The 25,324-nt window shown below is 45.6% G+C and overlaps 1 protein-coding gene across 1 annotated transcript in view; it reads left to right on the forward strand.

Annotated features, from left to right (window-relative positions):
- Window positions 1–25,324, forward strand: part of LOC144782681 (galectin-3-like) — a 92,507-nt gene that overhangs the window by 19,661 nt on the left and 47,522 nt on the right. The window contains exon 2 of the mRNA XM_078662020.1: window positions 25,116–25,192. Coding sequence (XP_078518146.1) covers window positions 25,119–25,192 — 74 coding nt within the window. The 5' untranslated portion in view covers window positions 25,116–25,118. The remainder of the gene's footprint in view (window positions 1–25,115; window positions 25,193–25,324) is intronic.

Below are 25,324 nucleotides of genomic sequence, written 5' to 3' on the forward strand. Positions count from 1 at the left end.
ACAAATAATTTATACAGGGTGCCCATACCTTTAGATCATGCTTGTAGAGGTCCCCAGGAATTTTGTCTAAGCCAGGTGCTTTACCATTTTTCACTGCGTTAATGGCTGCTTCGGTTTCCTCTATTGTAAATTCCAGGTTGACATTGGAGGGTGTGAGCCATGGAGCCTCCTCACTAGTAGCATTAGTGGCTTCATTGTATTTTTTATATAAGGTAGTAAAATGGTTTACCCACGTGAGTTCGTCAAGGTAAACATCCTTGGCAACTCTCCCTTCGTGGTTCCCATTGCAACTAGCCTCCAGAAGCCTATATTGTCCTTAGCATTTGCAGCTGCCAGCATATCTGCCCAATTATCTTCCTCCCAAGCTTTCCTTGAGACAACCTGCACCTGTTTATAAATTTTTCTAGCCAACCTAACATCGTCCGGAGATTTAGTTTTAATCGCCAACAAAAGGCTTTCCTTACACTGCCTGCATATCTTGCCATACCATGGCTTGCTATGGGACAGATTTTGCAATTTCTGATGGTTCTTTTTTGGCTTTTTTGTGACTAGGAGTTTCAGGGTTTTAAAAAACTCATTGTGAAGTGCAATGAAGCGTCCAGGATTATCGGCCTCAGGTGGAGAACCTATGAAGGCCGAGAATGGACTTGCAAATTGCCAATAAATTTCTGCAAGGATATCGCCATGCTCCAGTATATGAGACCGCTTTAGGACTCGTCTGTTGTTGCTAACGAAAATCTCATCACGTGAATCGCTATGTGCATCAGTTATCTTTACACTCCCAACCCCCTTGACCAAGCATGCTTCTAGCTGTAAGTCCAAAGGACAATGATCGCTCTCTATCCTATCCTTCACCTCTAAGTCGATCATGTACTGCCAGATAGTCAAGGAAACGATTACAAAATCCAAATTACTTTTGCAATTGTTTCTGAGGAATGTTGGCTTTTTGGAAGCATCCGACGGTAGACGTCCATTACAAGCCCTAAGACCATGTTCCGCGGACAACTTCACACAATGTACAGGATCATTATTGTCCAGCAAGGGAATGTTATTTGCCTGATCTTCTTCATCAAAAATATCGCTTAGCCCTAGGATTGGTTCATAGTTGCAATTTAGATCACCAGCTATAATCACAGCTTCTTTGTCAACTATTCTACTTAAAAAGGAATCCAGTTTTACCAAAGTTAATGATTCCTTGGATCCTGAAACGGGTCTATTATATACATTAATTAAATAGAGTATTTTCCCTTCACTGGTTGTAATCTTTAATGCCAGTATGTCCAACGAGCTTGTGTCTATAACTTCTACCTGGATCCTCAAAGTGAATTTGACCCAGGTGATTAAACCGCCTGATGGGCTTACCATTACAGAGGGGATGGCAGCAATTCCAAAAGACTTATAGCCTACACTATGAGGCGTATCGAGTGCCCATGATTCTTGAAAAAGGCAAAAATCGCCAGAATCAATGTATTTTGCCCAATCGGGATCCCTCAGGTTCTTTATTACACCAGCTATATTCCATGATATTAATTTCAAGATATTATCATTACTGCTACTCGTGGGTGGTGGCGCCAAGTGTGGAGACCTGATATTTAGAATAATAGCTCCCATAGATAGCTCTCCTATAAAGTTCTGTCCTTCCAATGGTTCAGTTCGCTCTCCCTGTATGGTGACACTATTTAAATACCCTGATTTATGTGATGATGGATCCTGTGGTCCATCCCCCTGGGCACAAGCCGCCACGGCTACTCCTTCACTGCTAGTAATACTAGGGACTTCTGTAAGTCCTATCCTACGGTTGTGATTGAGCATAGGATTCAACATACTTGGTCTGCCTTTGGTGCTGGTTGTACAAGCCACAATTGGCTTCAGTCAATCTACTGCTTCTAAGCAGATAAATCTGTTGAAAGTTGGTGCCCCTACCCATTGGTTTGGATTGCCCATGCCCCTATCACGGATCCCACTCCAAGCATAATAATTGACCCTGGTCCAACATCCGCCACCTTCAGGATGCAGCCTGGGTGGGTAAAAAAACGAAAGTGGTCTGGTTTCAATTGCAGAGTTCCCACTTTGAGAGTTCCATGAACATATATGGTGCACAGTTCGTGGGTCTTCAAAGTTAACTACCACACAATCGCCAGTGGTTGATTTTCTTGAGGGGCCTATCCAAGGGGCCCTTCGAACCATTAACATTTTACTCTTTATGTGGGTAGGTACGGGCCTATTTTCATTTAGCCAGTAAGATACTTTGTTTTTAAGTGTCCAAAAGAATTCTTCATGTTGGTTGCCTAGCTCAGGGACCCCTGTCAGGACAATTACATAGGGACTAACATCTGGTGGTAGATTGATATAACCTCCCCTCGGTTTTCTTTCTGTTTGATACCCTTTCTGATCCTGCTGGTTGGGCTTAGTGACATTAGTGCCCTGTGCTGGTTTTTTTTTTAACTGGTACAACAGAACTTACTGAGTTCACCATAGTTGCATTTTTATTGTTCTTACTCATTCCCTGGGTCCAAGGCTGGGGTGTGTTCGTATCTAGTGCTGGTACTGGTGCTATTAATGCAGCATCCCTGGTTGGTTTAGATGGTGATCCAACTATACTGAGGCTTGCCAGTGTTATGATGCTTTTTTCAACCTTTAGTAACTGATTTACTATGCGAGTCAATCTGGTTTCCAGTGGGCTTAGAAGTTTTTTTTAAATTCCCCCATGTTCTTTAGCAGGATTGCAGTCCCCTCATCAGCCATCCCTGGTCTATTATCTCCCATCTTGTCTCTAACTAAAGAATCCTGTGATTCCTCTGGTATATCTAGATTAACAACGATTTGAGTATCATCCTCATCCTGCCCACTCTGTACTGCCTGCGGGACAACTCCTATTTCCTCCCCCTCTTTGTTCGCTATGTCCCTATTCCCCTGTGCTTTTGTACTTTTTACTTTTTTCCTAGCGTGAGCAGGAGCGGTTGGGCGTTTCCGTTTCAATATGGCACCCTCCCGCCTCCCACGTAGTTGTCTTGTATTAGCCTCGTCTTCCTCAGCCTCTAACTCTGTTGTTCTGTTTGCAATATCGTCCAATACAACTGGCCCTATAAGGGCTATGGGATCATTAATCAAATGCGTTGACATTTGTGTGAGGGTGGGTGCCTGAGGGTGTGAACTAGGACTGTGGTGCACGTCTACTTATGACACAATAAGAGTAGAACGGTCAATGTGTTCTGGAGTTCTGGTAGATACTATGTGACCCAAGGACGATCTTTTGGCCATTACAGGGTCCTGTGACATTCTTCTGGCCACTGCTAGATCCAGTGACACTCTTTGCTCCATTAAACTTATGCCCTGATCTATTACCGAGTTAGCTCTGGTAATAAAATTGTCAAGGGTGCCTGTTAGCTGTCCCCCCCTTTACAACCTTGCTCCTACTTTCACGACTGGCCATCCTGTAAACCGCTTAGTCTATAATAGTACACAGGCACTCATAATTAATAGTTTAGTGTAAAGTACATACAGTTTTTAGTCCCACATGAATTTTAGCGCCAGAGGGGTGGCCTGGTCCGGTCTTGATCGGTCTGGAACGGGCTAGAACGGGCCCGCCCTTGGCCCGGGCTTCGCCCGGCGCACACCCGCGCGCGTCCCGCATGCACGGGTAAGTCAGGGACTAAATAGGAGGAGACGTGAAGAGGACCAGCTGCGGCAGATCCAAGTCGCACTGCATGCTGGTCCTCGCAGTCCTGCTGGCCGTCTGTGGGTCGGTCTCGAGGTGAGGTTCGGCACTCCCTCAGGTGTAACAAGTAGAAACAGCACTCCCTCGTTGATGGCTGCACGAGCGGCGCCCGCGAAGCGGGGGCCGCGAGAAGTGGAATGAATTAAAAAGAGGAATGCTCCGCCGGTAAAGGGTCCAGAGATTCACCAACACTCCCTCACCGCACACGAAGCGGAATGCGCCCAAAGTTGCAAGTCCAGCCAAAGGTTTTATCAGCAGGGAGGGGCGGGAAGAGGACCAGCTGCGGCAGATCCAAGCCGCACTGCACGCTGGTCCTCGCAGTCCCGCTGGCGGTCTGTGGGTCGGTCTCAAGGTGAGGTTCGGCACTGCTTCAGGTGTAACAAGTAGAAACAGCACTCCCTCGTTGAGGGCTGCACGAGCGGCGCCCGCGAAGCGGGGGCCGCGAGAAGTGGAATGAATTACAAAGAGGAATGCTCCGCTGGTAAAGGGTCCAGAGATTCACCAACACTCCCTCACCGCACACAAAGCGGAATGCGCCTAAAATTGCAAGTCCAGCCAAAGGTTTTATCAGCAGGGTGGGGTGGGAAGAGGACCAGCTGCGGCAGATCCAAGCCGCACTGCACGCTGGTCCTCGCAGTCCCGCTGGCCGTCTGTGAGTCGGTCTCAAGGTGAGGTTCGGCACTGCCTCAGGTGTAACAAGTAGAAACAGCACTCCCTCGTTGATGGCTGCACGAGCGGCGCCCGCGAAGCGGGGGCCGCGAGAAGTGGAATGAATTACAAAGAGGAGTGCTCCGCCGGTAAAGGGTCCACAGATTCACCAACACTCCCTCACCGCACACAAAGTTTTTCACATCTGCTATTCTTCAATTGGTTGGACGACCCCATCCCCTTCTCCCTTTTATTACATCTATTAGATAGTCATGACTTAACTCTTTATACTGCACTCAGCAAGCATGCCTACACAGGGCTGAGTGGGAAGTATTAAAGATCACCTGATTACGCCCTCCACCAAACTCTTAATCAGGCATTAGTCACTTTTTTGGTTTTCAGAATCCCTCCAAAGGGCAAGACTGGAAGCTATAATATGGTCAAACCAACTTTCCCTCGATTTACATAATCCAAGATATACTAGGCCATCAATGCTTCCCCTCTATGGGCTAGATGTACAGAGATTAGTGACAGCAATTACCAAGTAGTGATTTTTTGCGAATCGCTAATTGCTAATTGCTAATACCAATGTTAAAAAGTAATATCTGGCCCATTAGTGATTCATAGTGGCTCATAAATTGGCATACCCCATGAATATTAATGAAGTAGGTTGAAAATTGTGATCCACTAGGATATGCTGCCATCACAGGGATGGTGGCCAACAGTGGTCAGCAGACCACCATGTCTGTGATTGCTTTTAAATAAAGCACTCATTTCTTTTTTAAATCCAGGCCATGTTACTTAAAGGAAACAGGATGCGTTTAAAAAAAAAGTGCAACGTTTTCTTTTTAAAAGAGTAGGCAGTGGTCCGTGGGACCACTGCCAGCTTTTAAAAACTTTTTTTGAAAATATTCTCAAAGGTGAATAGGTTACTACCAGTTTTCAGTTTGTGGTAAAGAGCAAATGTTTTGGGACAGCATTCCTGAGTGCTGGGTTATGTGAGGATGTTGATAATGCTGGTGTGGAGTGTGTAGGTGGGCTGCAGCAAGTGGACTGGCAGTGGGTCCTACCATGGTATGTGGTGCAGTAGGAGTAGAGGCGTCTTGGGATGAAGTATCGCAATAGCGCTGCAGAGAATTGCTGCAGGGATGATTGAGCCAAGGTTTGTGGCCCAGGCATGGATGGTTGCAGACTGACTTGCCTTTGGTGCACCAGGAGCACGCCTGCTGCGGCACTGCACAATGCCCATCATTTTGTTGGTCCTGGGAAGGGTGGAGCCGGACTTGGGTGAAGTAACGCGATCAATGGAAGACACAGGGAAGATGCAAGAAGAAGACGCTGGAAGACACAGGTAAGAAGCTGAAGCATTAATCACCTGGTAGGGTATCCAGGTAAGTGTGTACGTGTGTGGTCCCTACAGAGTTTTTGAAGAGCCAGGTTTTCAGCTTCTTACGCAACTCAAAATGTATGGAGGAGGCTCTGATGTGCTGTGGAGGTTGTTGCATGTTTTTTTTTTTTTAACATTTCAAAAACCTTTATTAGTAGGTAAACAGGTTAACACAGCTCTGTGCCTACAACCAATATCTGGCCGGCAGCGCCGCAGCAATTCCATCAAACATTCAAATCATAATCACTATCCTCAGGCATGGGAACACAGCAAGTCGCCTACAACCACTTTGGGCCTACCGCGTTATAGTGATCATCTACATATCAATTATCTGTAGTGGGGGACAGGACATATTCAACAAGTAAAGTCAATCAAGTATGTGGGACGTCATAAACTAGGCATACGCTGTTCTCGCTCATTGTGCAGCAGTGCTTCCCATGCCAGAAGCACAGCATTGCAGACTTCACCTCGTGTATACCTGGCAGCAATAAAGGAAGGTGGAAAGGCACTTTGGGACTCTCAGCTATGCTGACAGTTACACATTCTCTGAGGACAATATCATGTAATCGGGGTCACCAGTACCATAGTCCTGTAGGCGTTGATAGGTAATAGCTTATACTCAGTAATTTACCTATTGACTTGCTAATGATCCTTACCCTGGGTCCTCAACTGTAAGTAGGATGTCAGTGGCATCCATATGTCTCTGGGCCTGGATGTAACAGGTAATAGGTCAGCATAAAGGGCAGAATGTTTTTGGCCGTATATCATATCATTAAGCCAATCCTTAAACTTAGGCGCCCTTCCCCTGCTCCATCTGCAGGCCACACGTCTCTTAGCCATTAGTAATGCAAGGGCCTTGTATCGGCGGTTTGCTAATGGAACATGTTTGACATAGCTTAATAAAGCAATCAGTGGCGTGGCTTCTATGCATGTATTGATCATTTGGCCCAGTGCTGTGAAGACATGTCCCCAGTAATCGTGTATTGCCGGGCAGTTCCAGGACAAGTGCAAAAAATCAGCCTGTGGCTCTTGACACCTATCACACCTGTCTGTGTCTCGAAGATGGTGTCTGTGCATACTAACCGGAGTGTGGTACAGTCTATGGAGATATTTGTAGTGTATGATCCTCAGCCTGCTGCTGGCCGATATTCTCTCAGTTTGCGAGCAGCAGTATTCCCATTGCTCTTCCGTTATGTCATCTCCTAGCTCTTCCTCCCACTTAGAGTGAGATGGTGTAGCCCCGGCACTGTGCTGAGTGCGTATGGTGCGATAAATCAGGGACACTAGCCATCTTGGCGAAGGCTGCTGTAAGAGTGTCTGTAGCGGCGCAAGCAGCGGAGGTTCATCCAAAAAAGCTACATGTAAGGATCTAACTCCCTGTTTGAGACGGATGTTTAAGAATAAATCCAGTGGAGTACATTGCGTTCCCTGAAACATGCTTTCAGAAGTACGGAATTTTCCATTCTCATATAGGTCCCCCCAGGTTTTGATGGACGTGGGGTCCTGTAATTTATGAAAGAGTGTTTCCTGCAAAAGGGGCATGTCTGGATGATACACAAGTGGAAGCAGCGGCGAATAAGGTATGGGGATCTCAAAATGGCGCGCAATCCGCTGCCATGCCGTAATCGTGGCATTGACAGTGGTCTGTGTGCACTCTCGGGTATTCAAAGTCATATATAAGGCGCCCTCTATCGGTATTGGATGTACGAGCCAATGTTCCGCTGCCAGCTGCGGCATTTATTTAGGCTGGTGAATCCAAAAGTATAAATAGTGTGCCTGAGCGCTGATGTAATAGTGTTCAAAAACTGGTATGTCAAACCCACCTGTCCTATAAGGTCTTGTTAATACATCCCATTTCAGTCTAGCCTGTTTGCCTCCCCACACTAATCGAATCATCTCAGATCTGAGGGCCTTAAAATAATGCTGTCCCGGAAAGAAGGGAATATTCAAGAATAAATATAGCAGCTGGGGTAAGATCACCATCTTGATCAGTGATGCCCTGCCTGCCATAGAGAGCGGGAGCTTTATCCATCGATTCACCTTATCAGTTATGCGGGTGAGGGCCACCCCATAGTTGAGCCTCATAAGCTCTTCCTTATTCCTAGTGATGCCAATCCCCAGATATCGGAGCTCACCCTCACACCACTCCAAAGGGTAGTCTAGAGGAAAGCGCACAACTGAGTCAGTCAAGGGGAAGAGGCAAGATTTCCCCCAGTTGATTTGGACCCCAGACAGGCGACCAAAGACGATGAATTCTCGCAAAAGTGTATTCAGATTATTTTGCAGGTCTCGCACATATAGGGTGATGTCATCAGCACACATAGAGATCAGTATTTGTCTCATATTGCACTGTAGGGCCATGGCATTGTGGCGCTGCCTTAATCGCGCCGCCAGGGGTTCCGTAGGCAGAGCAAATAGGAGTGGGGATAAAGGGCACCCCTGCCGCGTACCTCTAGTAATAGAGAACCTCGGGGACTGCTGGCCGTTGATAAGCACTTTGGCTCCCGGTTGATAATACAGGAGGCGGATCCAAGACAGAAAAAGCAGTGGAAACCCCATTCGGCGCATTATCGTAAATATGTAATGCCATTCGATAGAGTCAAAGGCCTTAGTGGCGTCTAGGAATATCGCTGCCAAAGGTAATTCAGTAACCAACTGGGGGCTGGCTCTAATCAGTAAGGCTGAGCCGGATAATTATCTAACAAAACAACAATGCCAATACTGATATGGATAATTCAAATACACAAATATCTATCCAAATCAAGAAAACAAATTCAAGAATGGGGATTGCTACTCAATAGCATTTTATTCAAATTTTACAAAGAATTTATTTCAACATTTAATACATAGTACAAACATTTTTTTTATATGTCAAACAACTGGGACATTTAGGCATTAACCAAACACTCAATCTTTCATACAAGATTTCAAGCATATCACAAGCAACCATATCACATTCATACACTCGGAGGGGAGAATAATGTGACACAATTAGGAAACAATTAAGGAAAACCCAAGGCGGGGGGAGGAAGAGAAGGGTAAAAAGCAAAAAGCAACCAAGGTCTGCGAGTGGTTTCAAAGAACAATAGAACAAACTATTTTTTAATAGTACATTCCTGTATCTCTAGCATATTGGTTGAGACTCATTTCAAATTAGTACTGCAAGGTAATGTACATAATCGAGCTCCGGGTTCAGCTATTTGGATGCCCAGATGCTCAAGCAGACCGGTTAGGGCAGGGCCTACGCGTTTCGAATCCCACTATAGTCGTTGGGGATTCTCTTCAGGGCCTCTATACATATCTATGACAAATGAAACAGAAAAAATAGAAAAAATGAGTATGGAGTATTGTACGATTTTTAAAAAAACAACCATGGGATTAAACATTGGACAACATCAAGAGCACTGCTTTACGATACTACTGCCAGTCCTGCAAATGGCTTACCCAGTGGAGGGGGTCCTAAACGTGTACTAAGGAAAGGGCCTCTTGTGTCTGGTCTTCACCTGTGGAATAAAGGAATTTGAAATAAGGGCTTGACTGGAATGTTTGTATTCGCCTATTCAGGTGGGGTCACACTTCTAGGGTGGGCTTGGGCATGGACTGATCAGGATGTTGCTCTACATGTATCTTGATACTCACCTTTTCACATCAAAAGATGTGCGTTCTTATTCCAGATGTCCCGTTAATGTAATGAAAGAGTTCTTTCAAGTACAGGATGCATGGAAGCCTAGGGGTGGAAAGAACCTCTTTAGAGTATCTAGCCCAAGGCAGGCTGGCTTAGTCAGATCAAAGAAACGGATTTCTATCTTACCCCTAATGTCACGGTTCGCGGCGTTGCCGCGGCCGGCCATTCCCGCATGCACACACGGGAGGCCGAATACTCACTTCCGGCCGGAAGTCGAGTACCCGGTCTAGTCCCGGGCAACAGAGCACCAAGGCACTTCGGGGGAAGCGCTTAACCTTCGCTTTTCCCGCCGGCTTGGTGCTTTGGATTCCAGTTTCGCTTGCCGAGTCCTGCCTGACGAGCCGCGCTGGAGCGCTGCTCAGCTGTCTGACGAGCCGCGCTGAAGCGCTGCTCAGCCCTCACGACAGCCGCCCGTAGGAAAACCTCCTGATCCTCGGCAGATACCAAGGAGGCAAAACGCGCTGGAGCGCTTCCTTGCCTCCATGACTGCGCCATTCAGGAGCGCTTGTTTGTTACTTCACCTGGGGGTTCCAGGACTGTGCCCGTTTTTGTTGTGTTAACCCTTGATGCGCAGGAGCGCCTTGAGGGTGTTTAAAGAACTAGGATTGTGTTTTTGGGGTTTTGTGTTTCGGTTTCCCCCCCCCCCGCGCGCAGGAGCGCTAAGGGAAACAACTAAACCAATGCACCTGGTTTCCTTACCAGGGATGCCACAGGTTGCATGACTACGTCCAGCATCCTACTACACGCGCAGGAGCGCTTTCTTTTGTTTTAGCTTGGGTAAAACGCGCAGGAGCGCTTTCTTTAGTTGGTACTTATTGGTAACGCGCAGGAGCACATTATCTTCGCTATTCACTTCCGGGGCTGTTCTCATTCGGAGGCCCTTCTTCCCGGGAACATTGGTGAGTCCTCAAGGGGTGATAAGTCCTGTGTGTGTATGTAGGGGGTGGTTGTTGTTCGGGTCTACGTAAATCTCTGATCTCTCTTCCTTGGTTTCCAGCTGACACCGGGACGCCCCACCAGCTCCACGCCTTCCTTTAACCCTACACCCTGGCTCCCATCCTTGCGTCCATCTCATCCCTACTGGGTATTGTCTTCCACGAGGGTCAGGTGGGTACAGGGACGGGTGCTCTTGTCGTTTCTGCGGAATCGCGTCACAAGCAAAGGTAAGACTTGTGGGGCGCCTGACACCTAACACTAGTTTGCTTCGTTTCTTGGCTGGTGAGGAGGAGAACGACAAGGCTAGTTCGGTGAACGGTCTCAGCTGCAATGTAAAAGAGAACCGGTTACACCTGCATGTTACAACAACTCTTTGGCGTACTCTCTAAGTGACAGGTTAAATAAGTCTTACCGGTCTTGAAAACTTCAAAACCCGAGCTGGTTAAGTCGGTGAGTTCTTCTAATCCTACACAGTGGAAGAGCAATCGGCACTGTAATAGAGTAGGAAAAATGGCATGTAACAGTTCACTGTTCACGAGGGTCGTTATTACGGGAGTGTTTCAATGAACGAAAAAATGTTACCGCTCCTATTCAATAGGCGTGCTTCGGAGTATGGTGAGACGACTAGCAAAAAGACTTCAGAAGCGTTCAAACACGAGCACTAGAGGGGTACGAAAAAGAACCTGTAAAATAATTGGTTCTGTATACATGTCGGTGATATGAAGCATAATTCACCAGATCTTACCGGATGTATTCTGTATTCCAACTTGACTTCAGAAGCGTTCAAGCACAAGCACTAGAGGGGTACGAAAAAGAACCTGTAAAACAATTGGTTCTGTATACATGTCGGTGATATGAAGCATAATTCACCAGATCTTACCAGATGTATTCTGTATTCCAACTTGACCCGTAAATCAAAAGCGCCTAGGGTAATAAAGTAATCTACAACAAAGGGGAAAACCAGCCGTTATTGACTGTGGGGGCAGAGAAGTTATCTGGCCTTATGGAGCAAGAACACTTACTTTTAGCCCGAGCGCCACCATGGAAGGCTAGCGTTTAGGTCAGCACTTCTCTCTCGCGCATGCGTAGAAAAGCGCAGCCGAGACGGAGTTCCTTTTTAAAGGGACACTTCACATGGAACGCCCACAAGAGGCGTTTATAGATGACTTATCAACCAGATTCCATGGGAGCCTGGGGTCTGAGAGACAGGCTGTACAAATAGCATTAATTGTCCATAGTTATGTATGGGGCAACGGTGGACGGTTCACGTTTCAACAGAAATGCTAAACCTTTGCAGTGAACCGAAGGGTGATCTACCGGAAGTAAGAGCGGGGATACTCAGACATTGTCAGTGGCGCCCTTATAATTTATAGATTTCACTCAACTCATTGAGGCCCGACACTGCCGTGTTTGAACGCTTCTGAAGTCTCTTTCCTGTAAAGCTCAAATTAACAAGGTTACGGCAGCTTGCTTCGGGAAATTACGTATGATTAGAAAGATCTTTCCGTACCTCCCTTTGGATGCCCGTAGAACCATCATCCACGCCCTGATCACCTCACATTTGGACTATGCCAACAGTCTCTATGCCGGTGCCTCCTTGTACCAAATAGAACGTCTACAGATCGTCCAAAATGCGGCAGCGAGACTGATTGGCAATATCCCCTATCATCAATCGGTCGCATCTTACCGTAAGAAGCTACACTGACTTCCCATTGCCCGTCGTATTCAGTTCAAGGTGCTGACCCTTGCTTTTCGGGTCCTAAATGGTTCGGGCCCGGGATACTTGAGAAAGAGACTTGTACTATCTCAATCGGTTAGATCTTTGCGGTCGAACCACCTGCGTCTCTTGACTGTCCCTCGCTTTCGCCATTCCAGAATGGGCGGCAGAGCGTTCGTTGTAATGACTGCTAAACTTTGGAACAGCCTCCCACTGGACCTTAGGTTTATGCCCTCCGAATCTCTCTTTCGCAGTAAATTGAAAACCTGGCTGTTCTCCATCTCTTGAAGCGTTTCTTTCTCTAAGTATGCAGTCTACAGCACCGGGACACCCCCTTTGGGGGTAGCCGAGCGCTTTACAAGCGTCATAAATAATAATATTAATAATAATAGTTGTCTCACCATACTCCGAAGCACGCCTATTGAATAGGAGCGGTAAGATTTTTTCGTTCATCGAAACACTCCCGTAATAACGACCCTCGTGAACAGTGAACTGTTACATGCCATTTTTCCTACTCTATTACAGTGCCGATTGCTCTTCCACTGTATAGGATTAGAAGAACTCACCAACTTAACCAGCTCGGGTTTTGAAGTTTTCAAGACCGGTAAGACTTATTTAACCTGTCACTTAGAGAGTACGCCAAAGAGTTGTTGTAACATGCAGGTGTAACCGGTTCTCTTTTACATTGCAGCTGAGACCGTTCACCGAACTAGCCTTGTCGTTCTCCTCCTCACCAGCCCCGAAACGAAGCAAACTAGTGTTAGGGGTAAGATAGAAATCCGTTTCTTTGATCTGACTAAGCCAGCCTGCCTTGGGCTAGATACTCTAACGAGGTTCTTTCCACCCCTAGGCTTCCATGCATCCTGTGCTTGAAAGAACTCTTTCATTACATTAACGGGACATCTGGAAGAACGCACATCTTTTGATGTGAAAAGGTGAGTATCAAGACACATGTAGAGCAACATCCTGATCAGTCCATGCCCAAGCCCACCCTAGAAGTGTGACCCCACCTGAATAGGCGAATACAAACATTCCAGTCAAGCCCTTATTTCAAATTCCTTTATTCCACAGGAGAAGACCAGCCACAAGAGGCCCTTTCCTTAGTACACGTTTAGGACCCCCTCCACTGGGTAAGCCATTTGCAGGACTGGCAGTAGTATCGTAAAGCAGTGCTCTTGATGTTGTCCAATGTTTAATCCCATGGTTGTTTTTTTAAAAATCGTACAATACTCCCTACTCATTTTTTCTATTTTTTCTGTTTCATTTGTCATAGATATGTATAGAGGCCCTGAAGAGAATCCCCAACGACTATAGTGGGATTCGAAACGCGTAGGCCCTGCCCTAACCGGTCTGCTTGAGCATCTGGGCATCTGAATAGCTGAACCCGGAGCTCGATTATGTACATTACCTTGCAGTACTAATTTGAAATTAGTCTCAACCAATATGCTGGAGATACAGGAATGTACTATTAAAAAATAGATTGTTCTATTGTTCTTTGAAACCACTCGCAGACCTTGGTTGCTTTTTGCTTTTTACCCTTCTCTTCCTCCCCCCGCCTTGGGTTTTCCTTAATTGTTTCTTAATTGTGTCACATTATTCTCCCCTCCGAGTGTATGAATGTGATATGGTTGCTTGTGATATGCTTGAAATCTTGTATGAAAGATTGAGTGTTTGGTTAATGCCTAAATGTCCCAGTTGTTTGTCATATAAAAAAAAATTGTACTATGTATTAAATGTTGAAATATATTCTTTGTAAAATTTGAATAAAATGCTATTGAGTAGCAATCCCCATTCTTGAATTTGTTTTCTTGATTTGGATAGATATTTGTGTATTTGAATTATCCATATCAGGATTGGCATTGTTGTTTTGTTAGATAAAGGTAATTCAGTGGCAAATTATTCATTAACGTAAAAAGAGTTCTCAGATTATGGGAAGTGGCTCTGCCAGGGACAAACCCAGACTGGTCAGGTTGTTGCATGTTTTGAGTGCAATGTAAGAGAACAAGCTACCTCCAGGTCTGCTTTTGTGGATAAGGGGGGTTGTGTGCGAGTGAGGCTGAGCGTAGGCATCTGATAGGCTGGTGAAAGTGAATGAGGTTGTTCAGGTATGCTGGTCCGCTGTTGTGCAGAGCTTTGTAGGTGTTCGTGAGGAGTTTGATTTGGCTGTGTTTGTGAATGGGTAGTCAATGGAACTCTCTGAGGTGGGGTGAGGTGTGAATGCGGTGAAGGAGGTTGAGTATGAGTATAGTGGTGGTATTCTGTATGGTCTGAAGTCTGTGTAGGAGTTTCTTGTCGATTCCGGCATTGGGGCGTGTTATCATCGTAAAATCTGATTGTGATGAGTGCTTCTGTGATGGTTAGTCTGATGATTTTTTGAAAGCCCCTCAATGATATTTTGTAGCCTACACAGTATGTGGAAGCAGGCAATACTCACTAAACTGACTTCTGCCATTATGTTGAGTTTTTATTCAGGATGATCACCAGTTTTCTGGCCTGGTTGGTGAGAGGTGGGGCTGGTCCTAGGCGCTGTTGGCCTCCTTGTTTCCGAAGACTCGTACTTCCGTCTTGTCGAAGTTGAGCTGCAGGCAGTTGGTTCTCTTCCATTCAGCTCCGAAGGTCATTCAGTTTGTGAAGTTGGTTCTGGTGGTGGTTGCCTTCTCCATCAGGGAAAGGAGGATTTAGGTGTCGTTGGCATAGGAGATGATGGTGATGCCTTGGGATCGGATGATGTTAGTGAGTGGTGACATGTAGATGTTGAACAGAGTTGTGCTGAGAGATGAACCATTGGGAACTTTGCTGATCAGGAACCTGTTCCCCGATGTAAAGGAAGGGAGTCTGACTTTTTGGGTTCTCCGTGAGGAAGAAGCAGATCCTGCTGAGTGCTGGTCCTTGGATGCCGATCTCATGAAGTCTTCTAATAAATGTGCTTGGGAGACTGTTGAATACTGCAGGGAGGTTGGGAGGATGAGGTCAGCTGTTCTTCTCAGTCCCCAATGGTCCAAATGTCATTGGTGGCTACGATGAGGGCTGTTCAGTTGATTCAGGTGGGTCGATAGCTTCTTGAGGTGGGCATTGACTCCTGCATTCTTCCAGTCTTCCCAAAATATGGCGGATATGATAGAGGTGTTAATGATGTGGGTGAGGGCAGTGGTGATTGTCGGTGCTCCGAACTTATAGATGCGGTTTGGTCATGGATCTGTATGGACCACCAAGTGGATGGTTTGCATGATCGTCACAATATCCTCTCTGGTGAGAGTTTTCCATTAGTTCAGGTAGCCATTTTGGAAGGTGATGGGCAGGTTGGGGATGTGATCCTTAGAGTCTGGTTTGTGTGCGAAGTTGCTGTAGATGTGAGTCTGGTTGGCGTGTGAAGTTGGAGATGTTCATGATTTTGCTGCCGAAGAAGTTTGATAGTTTGCAGCAGAGGTTTTGGTAGGAGGTGGTGATGTTGACAGTAGCTGAGGATGTGATAAATTCCTTAATGTTCAAGAAGATCCCCTTGCGGCTGTTAGAGCTCCTTCCAATGCTTTCAGCTAGTGCTTTTTTCTTGGTGTCTCTCAGTTGCTGATGATAGCATCTATAGCATCTGAGTGTGGCCTTGTAGGTGGTTTTATTAGTAGAATTGTGGCTGGCCCTTCATTTCCCCTGAAGCTGATTGCAGTGTTGTTTGAAATCTTGGAGGTCCTGTTTGTTGGTTCTACTTTGCTTCGTGGGTTTGATGGGAGAAAGGGAGTCTGCGCAATTCTTCATCTAGTTTTTCAAGTAGAGGATGTCTTGTTGATGTCGTTGGTGTGCCTAGGTGAGTTTAGGTGTGTGATGAGGACGATGAGCCAGTCTGCATCTGGGATTTTGCTCCAGCTGTGGCTTGGTAGCCTGATGCTGGTGGGTGCATTGGCTTTCGGTGTGTTAATGATGAAGTGGATGGTAGAGTGGTTGGCGCATGTGAGTCATGAAGAGGAGATGTAAGTAGGGTCTTTGACCAGCTGGATTAGTTTTATGTTGTTCAGTTTTTCGAGGAACGTCGTGAAGCATTGATTGGTTCTGTTTTCTAAGCGAAAGTTGGTGTTGTCGAGGAGTATGAAAGCTCTGGAGTCTATGGTGAGAGAGGCAATGAGGTTGGTGATGTGGGTGGAGAATGAAGCTCACAGTCTGGGTAGGAGGTAGACAAGGGTTTATCTAAGGGTGAAGTTTCCAGAAAGTTGCAGTTGGAAGTGCAGATGCTCCATGAATAGGGTGAAGCTTTATGTGGACATTGAGCACTTGATGGAGTCTCTGTAGATGACTGTGAGTCCTCCTCCTAGCTTGTGGAGTTGGTCCTATTGTGAGACTTTGTAGCCAATTGGGATTTCCATGGCAATGTCGGGTGCCGATCTGGAGGTGAGGAAGGTCACAGTGAAAAATAAAAAGGAGGTCCGATGCATTGCTGCTCAGCAGGTCCCACAATTCGGACATGTGTTTGAGGAATCGTTTGTTTAGGAGCAGTGAGATTTGGGGTGTGAGCTTGCTGTGGCGTGTTGAGTTGTGTGGGGATGGTGTTGCTGGTGCTTGTGGGGGGAGTGTGGGTGTGCTGCTGCAGGTGAACAGGCAGTGGGTGCAGGTGAAGGCAACTACAGTGATGTATGGCAAAGCAGCAGGAGGAGAGGTTCCCAGGTCGAGCAATAACAGTAGAGCTGTAGAGTATTGCTGCTGGATCAGGCAAGGTTCGCGGTCCAGATGTGGATGGGCACAGGTGGTCTTGCCTTGGTCTGTAAAAGCGGCCGACTGGCTGTGCGCATCCCCACTGGGGCCGCACAGCTGGTACTATTATCTAAGTCCTAGGAGGAGCGTGGAGAGGTTGTAGAAAGGGCTACCCAATCACCAGTGTGAAGGGATGGAGTGGGGAGACTCAGGTAAGGAGCGGGAGCCAGGAGATGGAATGGGCGGGGGATGAGGGGATTGCAAAAGAGGCAAAAAGCAGGGAGGAAACCAATAGAAGAAGCTAAAAAGGTGTCAATAGGGGCAGAAAGTGGGATAAGAAAACCAGAAAAAGATGCAAAATAGATGTTAACAGGAGGCAGAAAGCAGGGTGCAAAAAATAGAGTAAGATGCAAAAGAGGCATTAACAAGAGGCGAGAGAGAAACCTGAGATAAGCAGACACAAAAATCAAAAGCATGAAGCAGAAAAAAAGTAAAATGTGTGCGAAAGAGGGGTGTGTGTGTGTGAGAGAGAGAGAGAGAGAGAGAGAGGGAGAGAACTGAAACAGTGGAGTTGCAGGAGCGAACCCGGAGCCTCATGGTGAGAGAGCTCAGCTGGGTCCGAAAGGGTCTTGGTTGGTTGGAGGACCAGTCAGGGGTAAGTGGAATCTGGGCCTATGCAGCTGCTCAGTGGCATCACACACCTAGGGTGACCAACTGGCATTGGTGCAAATTCAGGACGGTGAATGTTAAAATTCAAGACAAAGGGAAAAAATTCAGGACAAAAATTCAGAACAAAGGGTCAAAATTCAAGACAAAACTTCGGGACGTTTTACAGACACATCAGAGGTGGTCGCGCAGTAGTATATAAGTAAGTAAATAGACAACCAACTAAGTACAAATCAAAATAAGTTTATATTTGGTTGAGACAATCGTGCGCTTCACAGTTTTTCAGTATGGCCGCAGCTTGCTACCTTAGACGATTCAAAATTTGCATCTTGCTCCAGCAGGTACATTAGTCACCAGACAATGGTGAACCACACCTGAATATAAGTGAGGCCGCTTTTATTGTTGATTGAAAACTACTGGATATACAAGGAGCTTTGCAGTGCCAGCCCCCAGTAACAAAACCGCTCTTCCCCCCTTTCCGCCTCCCACTGAAACACCCAATGCCCGGTCCGGCCTCGCTACCACCCTCCAATGGTGCCCCTCATCTTCACTTAGACCGTCTCTCATGTGTATTTAATTTCTTTTTTAGTGTTACTCATCCCAAGTATGTAGGGCAGGGTGTCAGAGTACCTTACATCACACACACATTATATAGAGACAATGACTCATATTAACGTGAAAGTCATTGTATTGGAAATGTTACTTAAGATAATGGGTGCTACAAGGTGTAATCATTCTTTCATCCATCATTCAGTCTTTCACCATTCATTCTGTCCTTCCATCTGTGTGCCCATCTATATCAAACATATTCAACCATTTGCAAACCTATCCACCATATATCCTTCCATCCATCATTTCACTCATCCATCCCTTCATCCACCCTTTCACTCATCCATCATTCATCTACCCACCCTTTCATCCCATACATCCATACAGTCATCCATCCCCTCTTCCACCCATCCATCTATTCACTCACCCATCTAGCCATTTACCCTTTCACCCATCCATTCACTTACTCATCCATAAACCCATTCTCTTGCCCATCATTTACCCTTCAACCCATACATCCATCTATTTATTTTTTGCTCATCCATACTTCCACTCACTCGTCCATCCAGCCTTTCTTTCATTATCTATCCATTCACCCTTTTATTCATCCATTCATCCTTTCCTTTCAGTAATCCATCCAGCCATTCACACATTCCTTTACTTATTTACTTTCTCACCTTTTCACATTATGAGCTGAGCCTTTGTCTGCAGAGTCGCAGACAGAAGAGGCCTATCAAGAACTTCACCTTGCTGTAGTTCCTAAAGCAAGGGGTGGGGCAGGGCTCACTATGCCCCTGCACATAGGCAATCTGAAAACGTAGAAGTCATGAGTCATGCATGATGCACAGTGCCAGGATGTGAGGTGACTGTGACATGGTGTTGTTTCCACGGCTTTAAGTGGTGTAAAAAATCTTGGGGGTCTCTTCAAAGTGTGTGTTCGATGTAATTAAGTGAGTGGTTTAAAACACCTAGGCAAAAAATCTGCGCTTAGCATAGTCTTCCGCCCTTCTGCCATTATGTCGTTTCTGTCATTGCATCCAGATGTATAATACAGCAAGTGTCATTACACCAACAAGAAGCCAGGACTATTGGCTTTGTCAATGGGTGTCAATGAAAAAGCAGTAACCAGGGCTTTGTTGAATATAATATTGAAAATACCTCACTCACATGATGGGACAGTAAAAGAACGATAACCCCTTCTTTTTAACTTGTTTTTCAGGCTTCTTTAAATCAACTATTTTTTTCACGTTGCACTTGCAGCATGGGCGTTTTACCTTTTTTTTTTTTAACAGATTGCCCTGCTGTACACTAAGGTAGGAGGAGGCCGCCACATGCTTTAACACCCCCAGACTGCCACATTGTCATTCTGTATGTGGCAATCAACCGCATACAGAATTTCAATGGGCGGGTGAGGCTGCTCTTGTGCTCCAGGAGGAGTGGGAGTCGGCCCCATCAAAGGGGGGAAGGGGGGGTGGGGTGAGGCCTCTCACAGTGGAGCTGTGCTGCTCCCTGTGATGGCCAAAATTACGGACAAAAGGCGTCCGTAAAAGGGATCCTCACGGACAACGGACGTGAGGTCCCAATTACGGACGGTCCGTGAAATTTACGGATGGTTGGTCACCCTACACACACCTGGTGCCATTAGGTAGGCCCTGGGCGAGGGGAGGAGCACTGGGGTGTTGGGCGGGGCTACCCAATCGCCAGAAGACTATGCAGGAGGAAGACGCATGAAGAAGACATGGGAAGCAGGAGAGAGCTTGGGGGAGTTAAGAGATGGAAGGGGAGAGGGTGGGGGCTGAGAGGATTGCAAGGAATGAGGCAAAAAGCGGGGAGAAAACTGGGGAAAGAGGCTCAAATGGTGCTAAAGGTGGCAGAAAGCAAATGTGAAAACTAGAAGAAGATGCTAACAAGAGGCAGAAAGTAAGGTACAAGAACAGATAAATATGCAAAGGGGATGTTAACAAGAGCCAAAAAGTGGGGTAAAAAACACAGAAAGATACAAAAGAGATGTTAACAAGAGACAGAAAGTGGGGTGAAAAACAGAATTAAGCCTTAGAGAAACAGACGCAAACGGCAAAAACAAGAATCAGAAGAAAAGTGCAATGAGTGCAAAAGATGTGTGAGAGATAACGAGAGACAGATCGAGAGCCGAGAGGGTGGAGTCGCCGGAGCGAGACGGGTGCCTCGTTGAGGGAGGGGCAGGTCGGAAAGGGCCTTGACTGTTCGGAGGACCAGTCATAGATAGATAAGGGGTGTCTGGACCTAGGCACCTGCTCATAATCCAATTCCCTGTCGCAGCCTGTGCTTGTAGCACAGCACATCGTCCGTTTGGCTGACTCTGAACCAAGCCCTGCTCTAGTACTGCACCTCACACCGAGATAATAGAACTTTCCAGTGACCTTTCAGGTCATGCTTCTGTTCACTACTGGGTCGAGGGCCCAGATGCAAGTCGACCTGCAGTGAAGACTAATTGTCATGCAGTCAGGGCTTTAAGTGGGATGAAAAAAACTGAGGGGTTCTCTCAAATGGGCGTAGCCGATATATAACTAAGGGTGTGGCTTACAATACCTAAGCTAAAAACCTATCCTTAGCATAGTTTGCCGGCTGACAGGCATTTTACTGGTTCTGTCATTGCATCCAGATATATAGTACAGCAAGTATCATTATACCTAGAAGCCAGGACTATTGGCTTTGTCAATGGCTGTTAGTTGGATGAGGCAAATAAGCAACAACTAATGCTTCATTGTATATAATATTGAAAACGGTTCAGTTCTGAAATGAGACTACAAAAGACCTACAATGAGTCTCTTCGAAGTTACATCAAAGCCAGTGATGAGTGGTGTTCTCCAGAGTTAAGAATTGTTTTCATACTGACAGTGAGGGCAAAACCAGAGAGCCTGATAGAGCCCCTTTTCAGCACTTGCTTTTTAGGTCGAGCATTTGAGACCTCTTGTATATGTTACAGTCAAAGTGTGAAATCCCGCATTCTATAGAATGCCTAGGTAATGTATAGAATGCCTGAAAATGCCTGAAAATCGAACGTCAAAGTATGAAATGATTGATATTTTATACATTGCCTAGGCATTGTATACTTCGCTGGATTGTCTGCCGGCAAAGTATATGATACACCTAATCCCGCCATTTTATTCCCGCCCGGCAATGTGCGAAATCCGGCATTCTATAGAATGGCTAGGTAATGCATAGAATGCCTGAAAATCGAACGTCAAAGTATGAAATGATTGATATTTTATACATTGCCTAGGCATTGTATACTTTGCCGGATTGTCTGCCGGCAAAGTATATAATACACCTAATCCCAGAGACAGCACAAGTTATCAGCAAGCGAGGGGCAGAGACAGCACAGGTTATCAGCAAGCGAGGGGCAGAGACAGCACAAATTGCCAGCAAGTGAGGGGCAGAGACAGCACAAGTAACCAGGCAAAGAGCAGGTGGCAGCTGTGAGGTGGTGTGGGGAGCAACCTGCCTGCAAGCAGGGACAGAGGTCGTGTATTGCATCCGGCTGAGGTTCCACAGACGCTCTGCCATCATCCTTTCCCGTGGTTCTTGTATCACCATGTCAGAAGGGAGTGTAGTGCCAAGACAGGAATCACGCCATGCTGACATGCAACAACGGTTCTGCGATTAATTATCTCAAGTAAGAGCAAATGCTGCTAAAAACTGTGTTTTCCTAACTGAAACCAGTTACCAAAAGTTAGTGGACGATGTGAAAAAGGTTAAGACGACCATTAAGAAGGAACCACAGGACTATTGGCTGGTGAACCACTATGACGTAATGATGGTCGAGAATACAACTAAGTTGATCTATCCTGTTAAAGAAGGTACGAGTGCTATTCAGTTTTACGTCGCTGACTCCGAGGTATTTGACGTACTTCATAAGGCCCTTTTGGCTATTGGTCATGGAGGACGGGACAGGATGTTGAAAGAACTTTCACCCAAGTATAAGAACATTACCCGTCATGATATTGAGCTGTACATTCAAAGTTTGTGAGCCTTGCCAGAAAAAGCAAAAAGGTGTTCAAAAAGGTGTTGTGGTCAAGCCAATGGTTTTTTCTGAATTCAACTCCCGTTGTCAGGTCGATCTCATCGATTTTCAGTCCCATCCTGACAGAGAGTACAAGTTTATAATGGTGTACCAAGATCATCTCACTAAGTTTGTAGTTGTCAGAGCTCTGAAATCAAAGAGAGCGGAAGAAGTAGCCTACAAGCTGGTCAACATATTTACGTTGCTTGGTGCTCCAACGATTCTACAGTCCGATAACGGCAGGGAATTTGCAAACAATGTGGTAAGCAGCCTAAAGGAGTATTGGCCCACCTTGAAGATCGTCCATGGTAAGCCGCGCCACTCACAAAGTCAGGGAAGCGTCGGAAGAGCTAATCAGGACATTGAAAATATGCTGTGTGTTTGGATGCAAGATGAAAAAACTAGCTGCTGGAGTGAGGGATTGCGGTTCGTCCAATTTATGAAGAACAGAGCTTTTCATTCTGGGATTAAGAGGTCACCATACGAAGCTCTGTTCGGCTGCAAAGCTAGAGGAGGTCTCTCGACGTCGTACCTGCCTGACGACGTTTTACAAAACGTAGAGACTGAGGAAGAGCTTGAGAAAATAATAGAGAGCGTACAAACAACACAACAGCAGGAAGAAAGACGAGATGAATCAATGCAAGAGGCACAGCTCCCTGTAGAAGACATAGCTGAGAATGCAATCCATGATGGAGGAAACCAAAACAGTGATGAAGCAATGGTTATCGAAGAGCCTTCCATTTCCGTGGTTACCGAAAATCCTTCTTCTTCCGCTGTCTGTTGCATCTGCTTAAAAGAAACCAGCGGTGCTCATACATGTCGAAAGTGTGGCCGAAACGTTCATGCCATCTGTGGACATTCTCCTAAAGACGATGACAGCGACAAAGTAGAAGGTTATGGGGTTAGCATTTTGTGCAATGTTTGCTTCAATATTGAGAAAGCTATCCAAAGTAAAATGGAATCGAAATCGAACCTTGAGATTCAGGCCAAAAAAATGAAAAGGGATTCTGACAAAAAAAATTCTCCTGTGCCTTAGGGTGTCACTGTGCGAGTTCCGATTCCCGACGTCGACAAAGGGCGGGGTGACTCACGCAATCTCTTGGCAGTTGTTATGAACGTGACGGAAGATGGCTTTTACCGATTTGGAACTGCACAAGGAATCTTGAAGCAACTCTACGCCATATCACAATTCACCGTATGTCCAAAGAACTTAATGAGAATTGAAGACGTTCCTGACCATGAAATACCTCTCCGATCTGCAGCTACTTCTCAGTCCACAGGAAGCGGCCAAGGATTCGTCAGGTGTATGTGCAAGACGAAATGCCAAAATATGAGGTGCCTTTGTGTGAAAAAGAAAATTAAGTGCAATTCAAAATGTCACTCTAGCCTTCCCTGCTGCAACAAGTAGGTCATGCCAGTTCTGCTTTGTGTATCACCGGTAAGAATATTTTTTTTGCATTCTTCTTTAAGTCGTGAAATGTATGTTCAAGATCAAAGTGCCAAAATAGAAGGTGTTTTTGTGTGAAGAATAAAAGTGAGTACAATTCCACGTGTTACTCCGGCCATTCTTAGTGTAACAAGTACTTCAATCTCAGTTCTGCTTTCATTGTTTTCCGGTAAGAATATCCTGTGCTTTATTTCGTAGTTTTGCTCTTTCAGTTTCAAATGCGTATTAATTAATAAAGGCTTCTCATTTTGTGTCCTTTTAACACTTTGCGTAAATGGTGCTGGTCATTCTGTATAATGCCTAGGAATTGTATAGAAGGCCTAGGAAAAGTATGTAACATTTTCACAAAAAACTTATATTTCATAGTTTGCAGAAAACCATCAGGCATTCTATACCTTACCTATGCATTCTATACAATACCGGGATTTCACACTTTGACTGTAACATATATAATTTAGTATATACTTATATGTGTATGTATTTTGTGGGCTCTGGAGACTTTCTTTCTTATTGTTCTGGCAACTGCCTGTATTTAACTTTCTTGGTAGAAAACGACTAGCAGAGGTCAGTAAAATACCAGAATCACTTTAGCATTCTCTAGATTCCAGTCCATAGAAATTATCTTCCACGAGCACCATAGACAATAATATTTTTTTCGAATCTTGTATTTTCAGTGATATGCCCACCGAAGGCTCTGATTTTATATTAAAACAGAGCTTTGGACTATATCATTTCCCGCCGAAAGGCAATATTTCTCTCCATGTGTCCACATACCTGGCGTGTCACGCAGTTGGTGCGTACTTTCCATCCATTTTAAAGAACAGTAGATGTGTCAGCACCCAGGCTAATGTGCTGCATAGCTAAATACATATCAGGTCCCAAAGGCGAGACCGGTTGTATTACAAATGCTTGTTAGAACAGCCGGTGCTGAGCACCGGTGGCACCCGGCCCTGCATGCAGTGCAATAGGACATAGTAGTCGACATTGTAGAAATGTCCACATCACACACATCGTAAGACGTGGCTGACTGGAATAGGTCATAGGTAATTCCCATGGCTTTTGTCCCCCATTCCAAAACTTACACCAGTGCAATTACAATGTACCACCAAAAGACAGGGCCCATAACAAAATGTTTTTATTTTATTTAATTGCGAGTCTCATATTGCTCATACCTGACCCAAGGGTATCAAAGCACTGTATGATATACAAAACATTTTGCACCATAAATCGGTGGTTACATACCATGATATGTACAGGTTACAAGGTTTAATATATACATTAAGCCAATGTATTCATGAAACAATGAGTGGTGGGCGCTGGTGGTTACAGGAGGATCATTCTAGTAAGTGGTGGGTTGAGTAGCTTGTAGAGTGAATGGGGTCAGATAGTGTTGCAGGACAGTATGAGTTCTTGCACAATACTCTGTGGTTGTGCCTCCCAGATTGTCTGTTTGGTTGTGCACACGTATGTTGGAGTTCGCATAAGTTTCCGTTGGGGTCAGTTCTGGGGTCATCTGTTAAGGAACACTTTATAAAGAAAGCATCACTCACAAAAAAGATAATGCTATATCCTTTAGGAAATAATTTTGGTCGTTTTGGCTGTTTGCGAGCACACGTGTATTCATTATATTTTTTCATTCACAGAGCATGCCCTTCAATGGAGGATTGAAACCGAATACACTAGTGACTGCCTACATCGAGGTACCACAAAGCACACCAAGGTATGCAAATATATATCTGAAATGTGTATTTTGGGAGGAGGTTATATTTTATCGCAGGATTAAAGGAGCATGTTCTTGCATTTCCTTGCCTCGGCTGTTCTCTGCTCTGGAAACCAACCAGCCATTCACATC

Source organism: Lissotriton helveticus, chromosome 9 (genome assembly GCF_964261635.1).
Source record: "Lissotriton helveticus chromosome 9, aLisHel1.1, whole genome shotgun sequence".
NCBI lineage: Eukaryota > Metazoa > Chordata > Amphibia > Caudata > Salamandridae > Lissotriton > Lissotriton helveticus.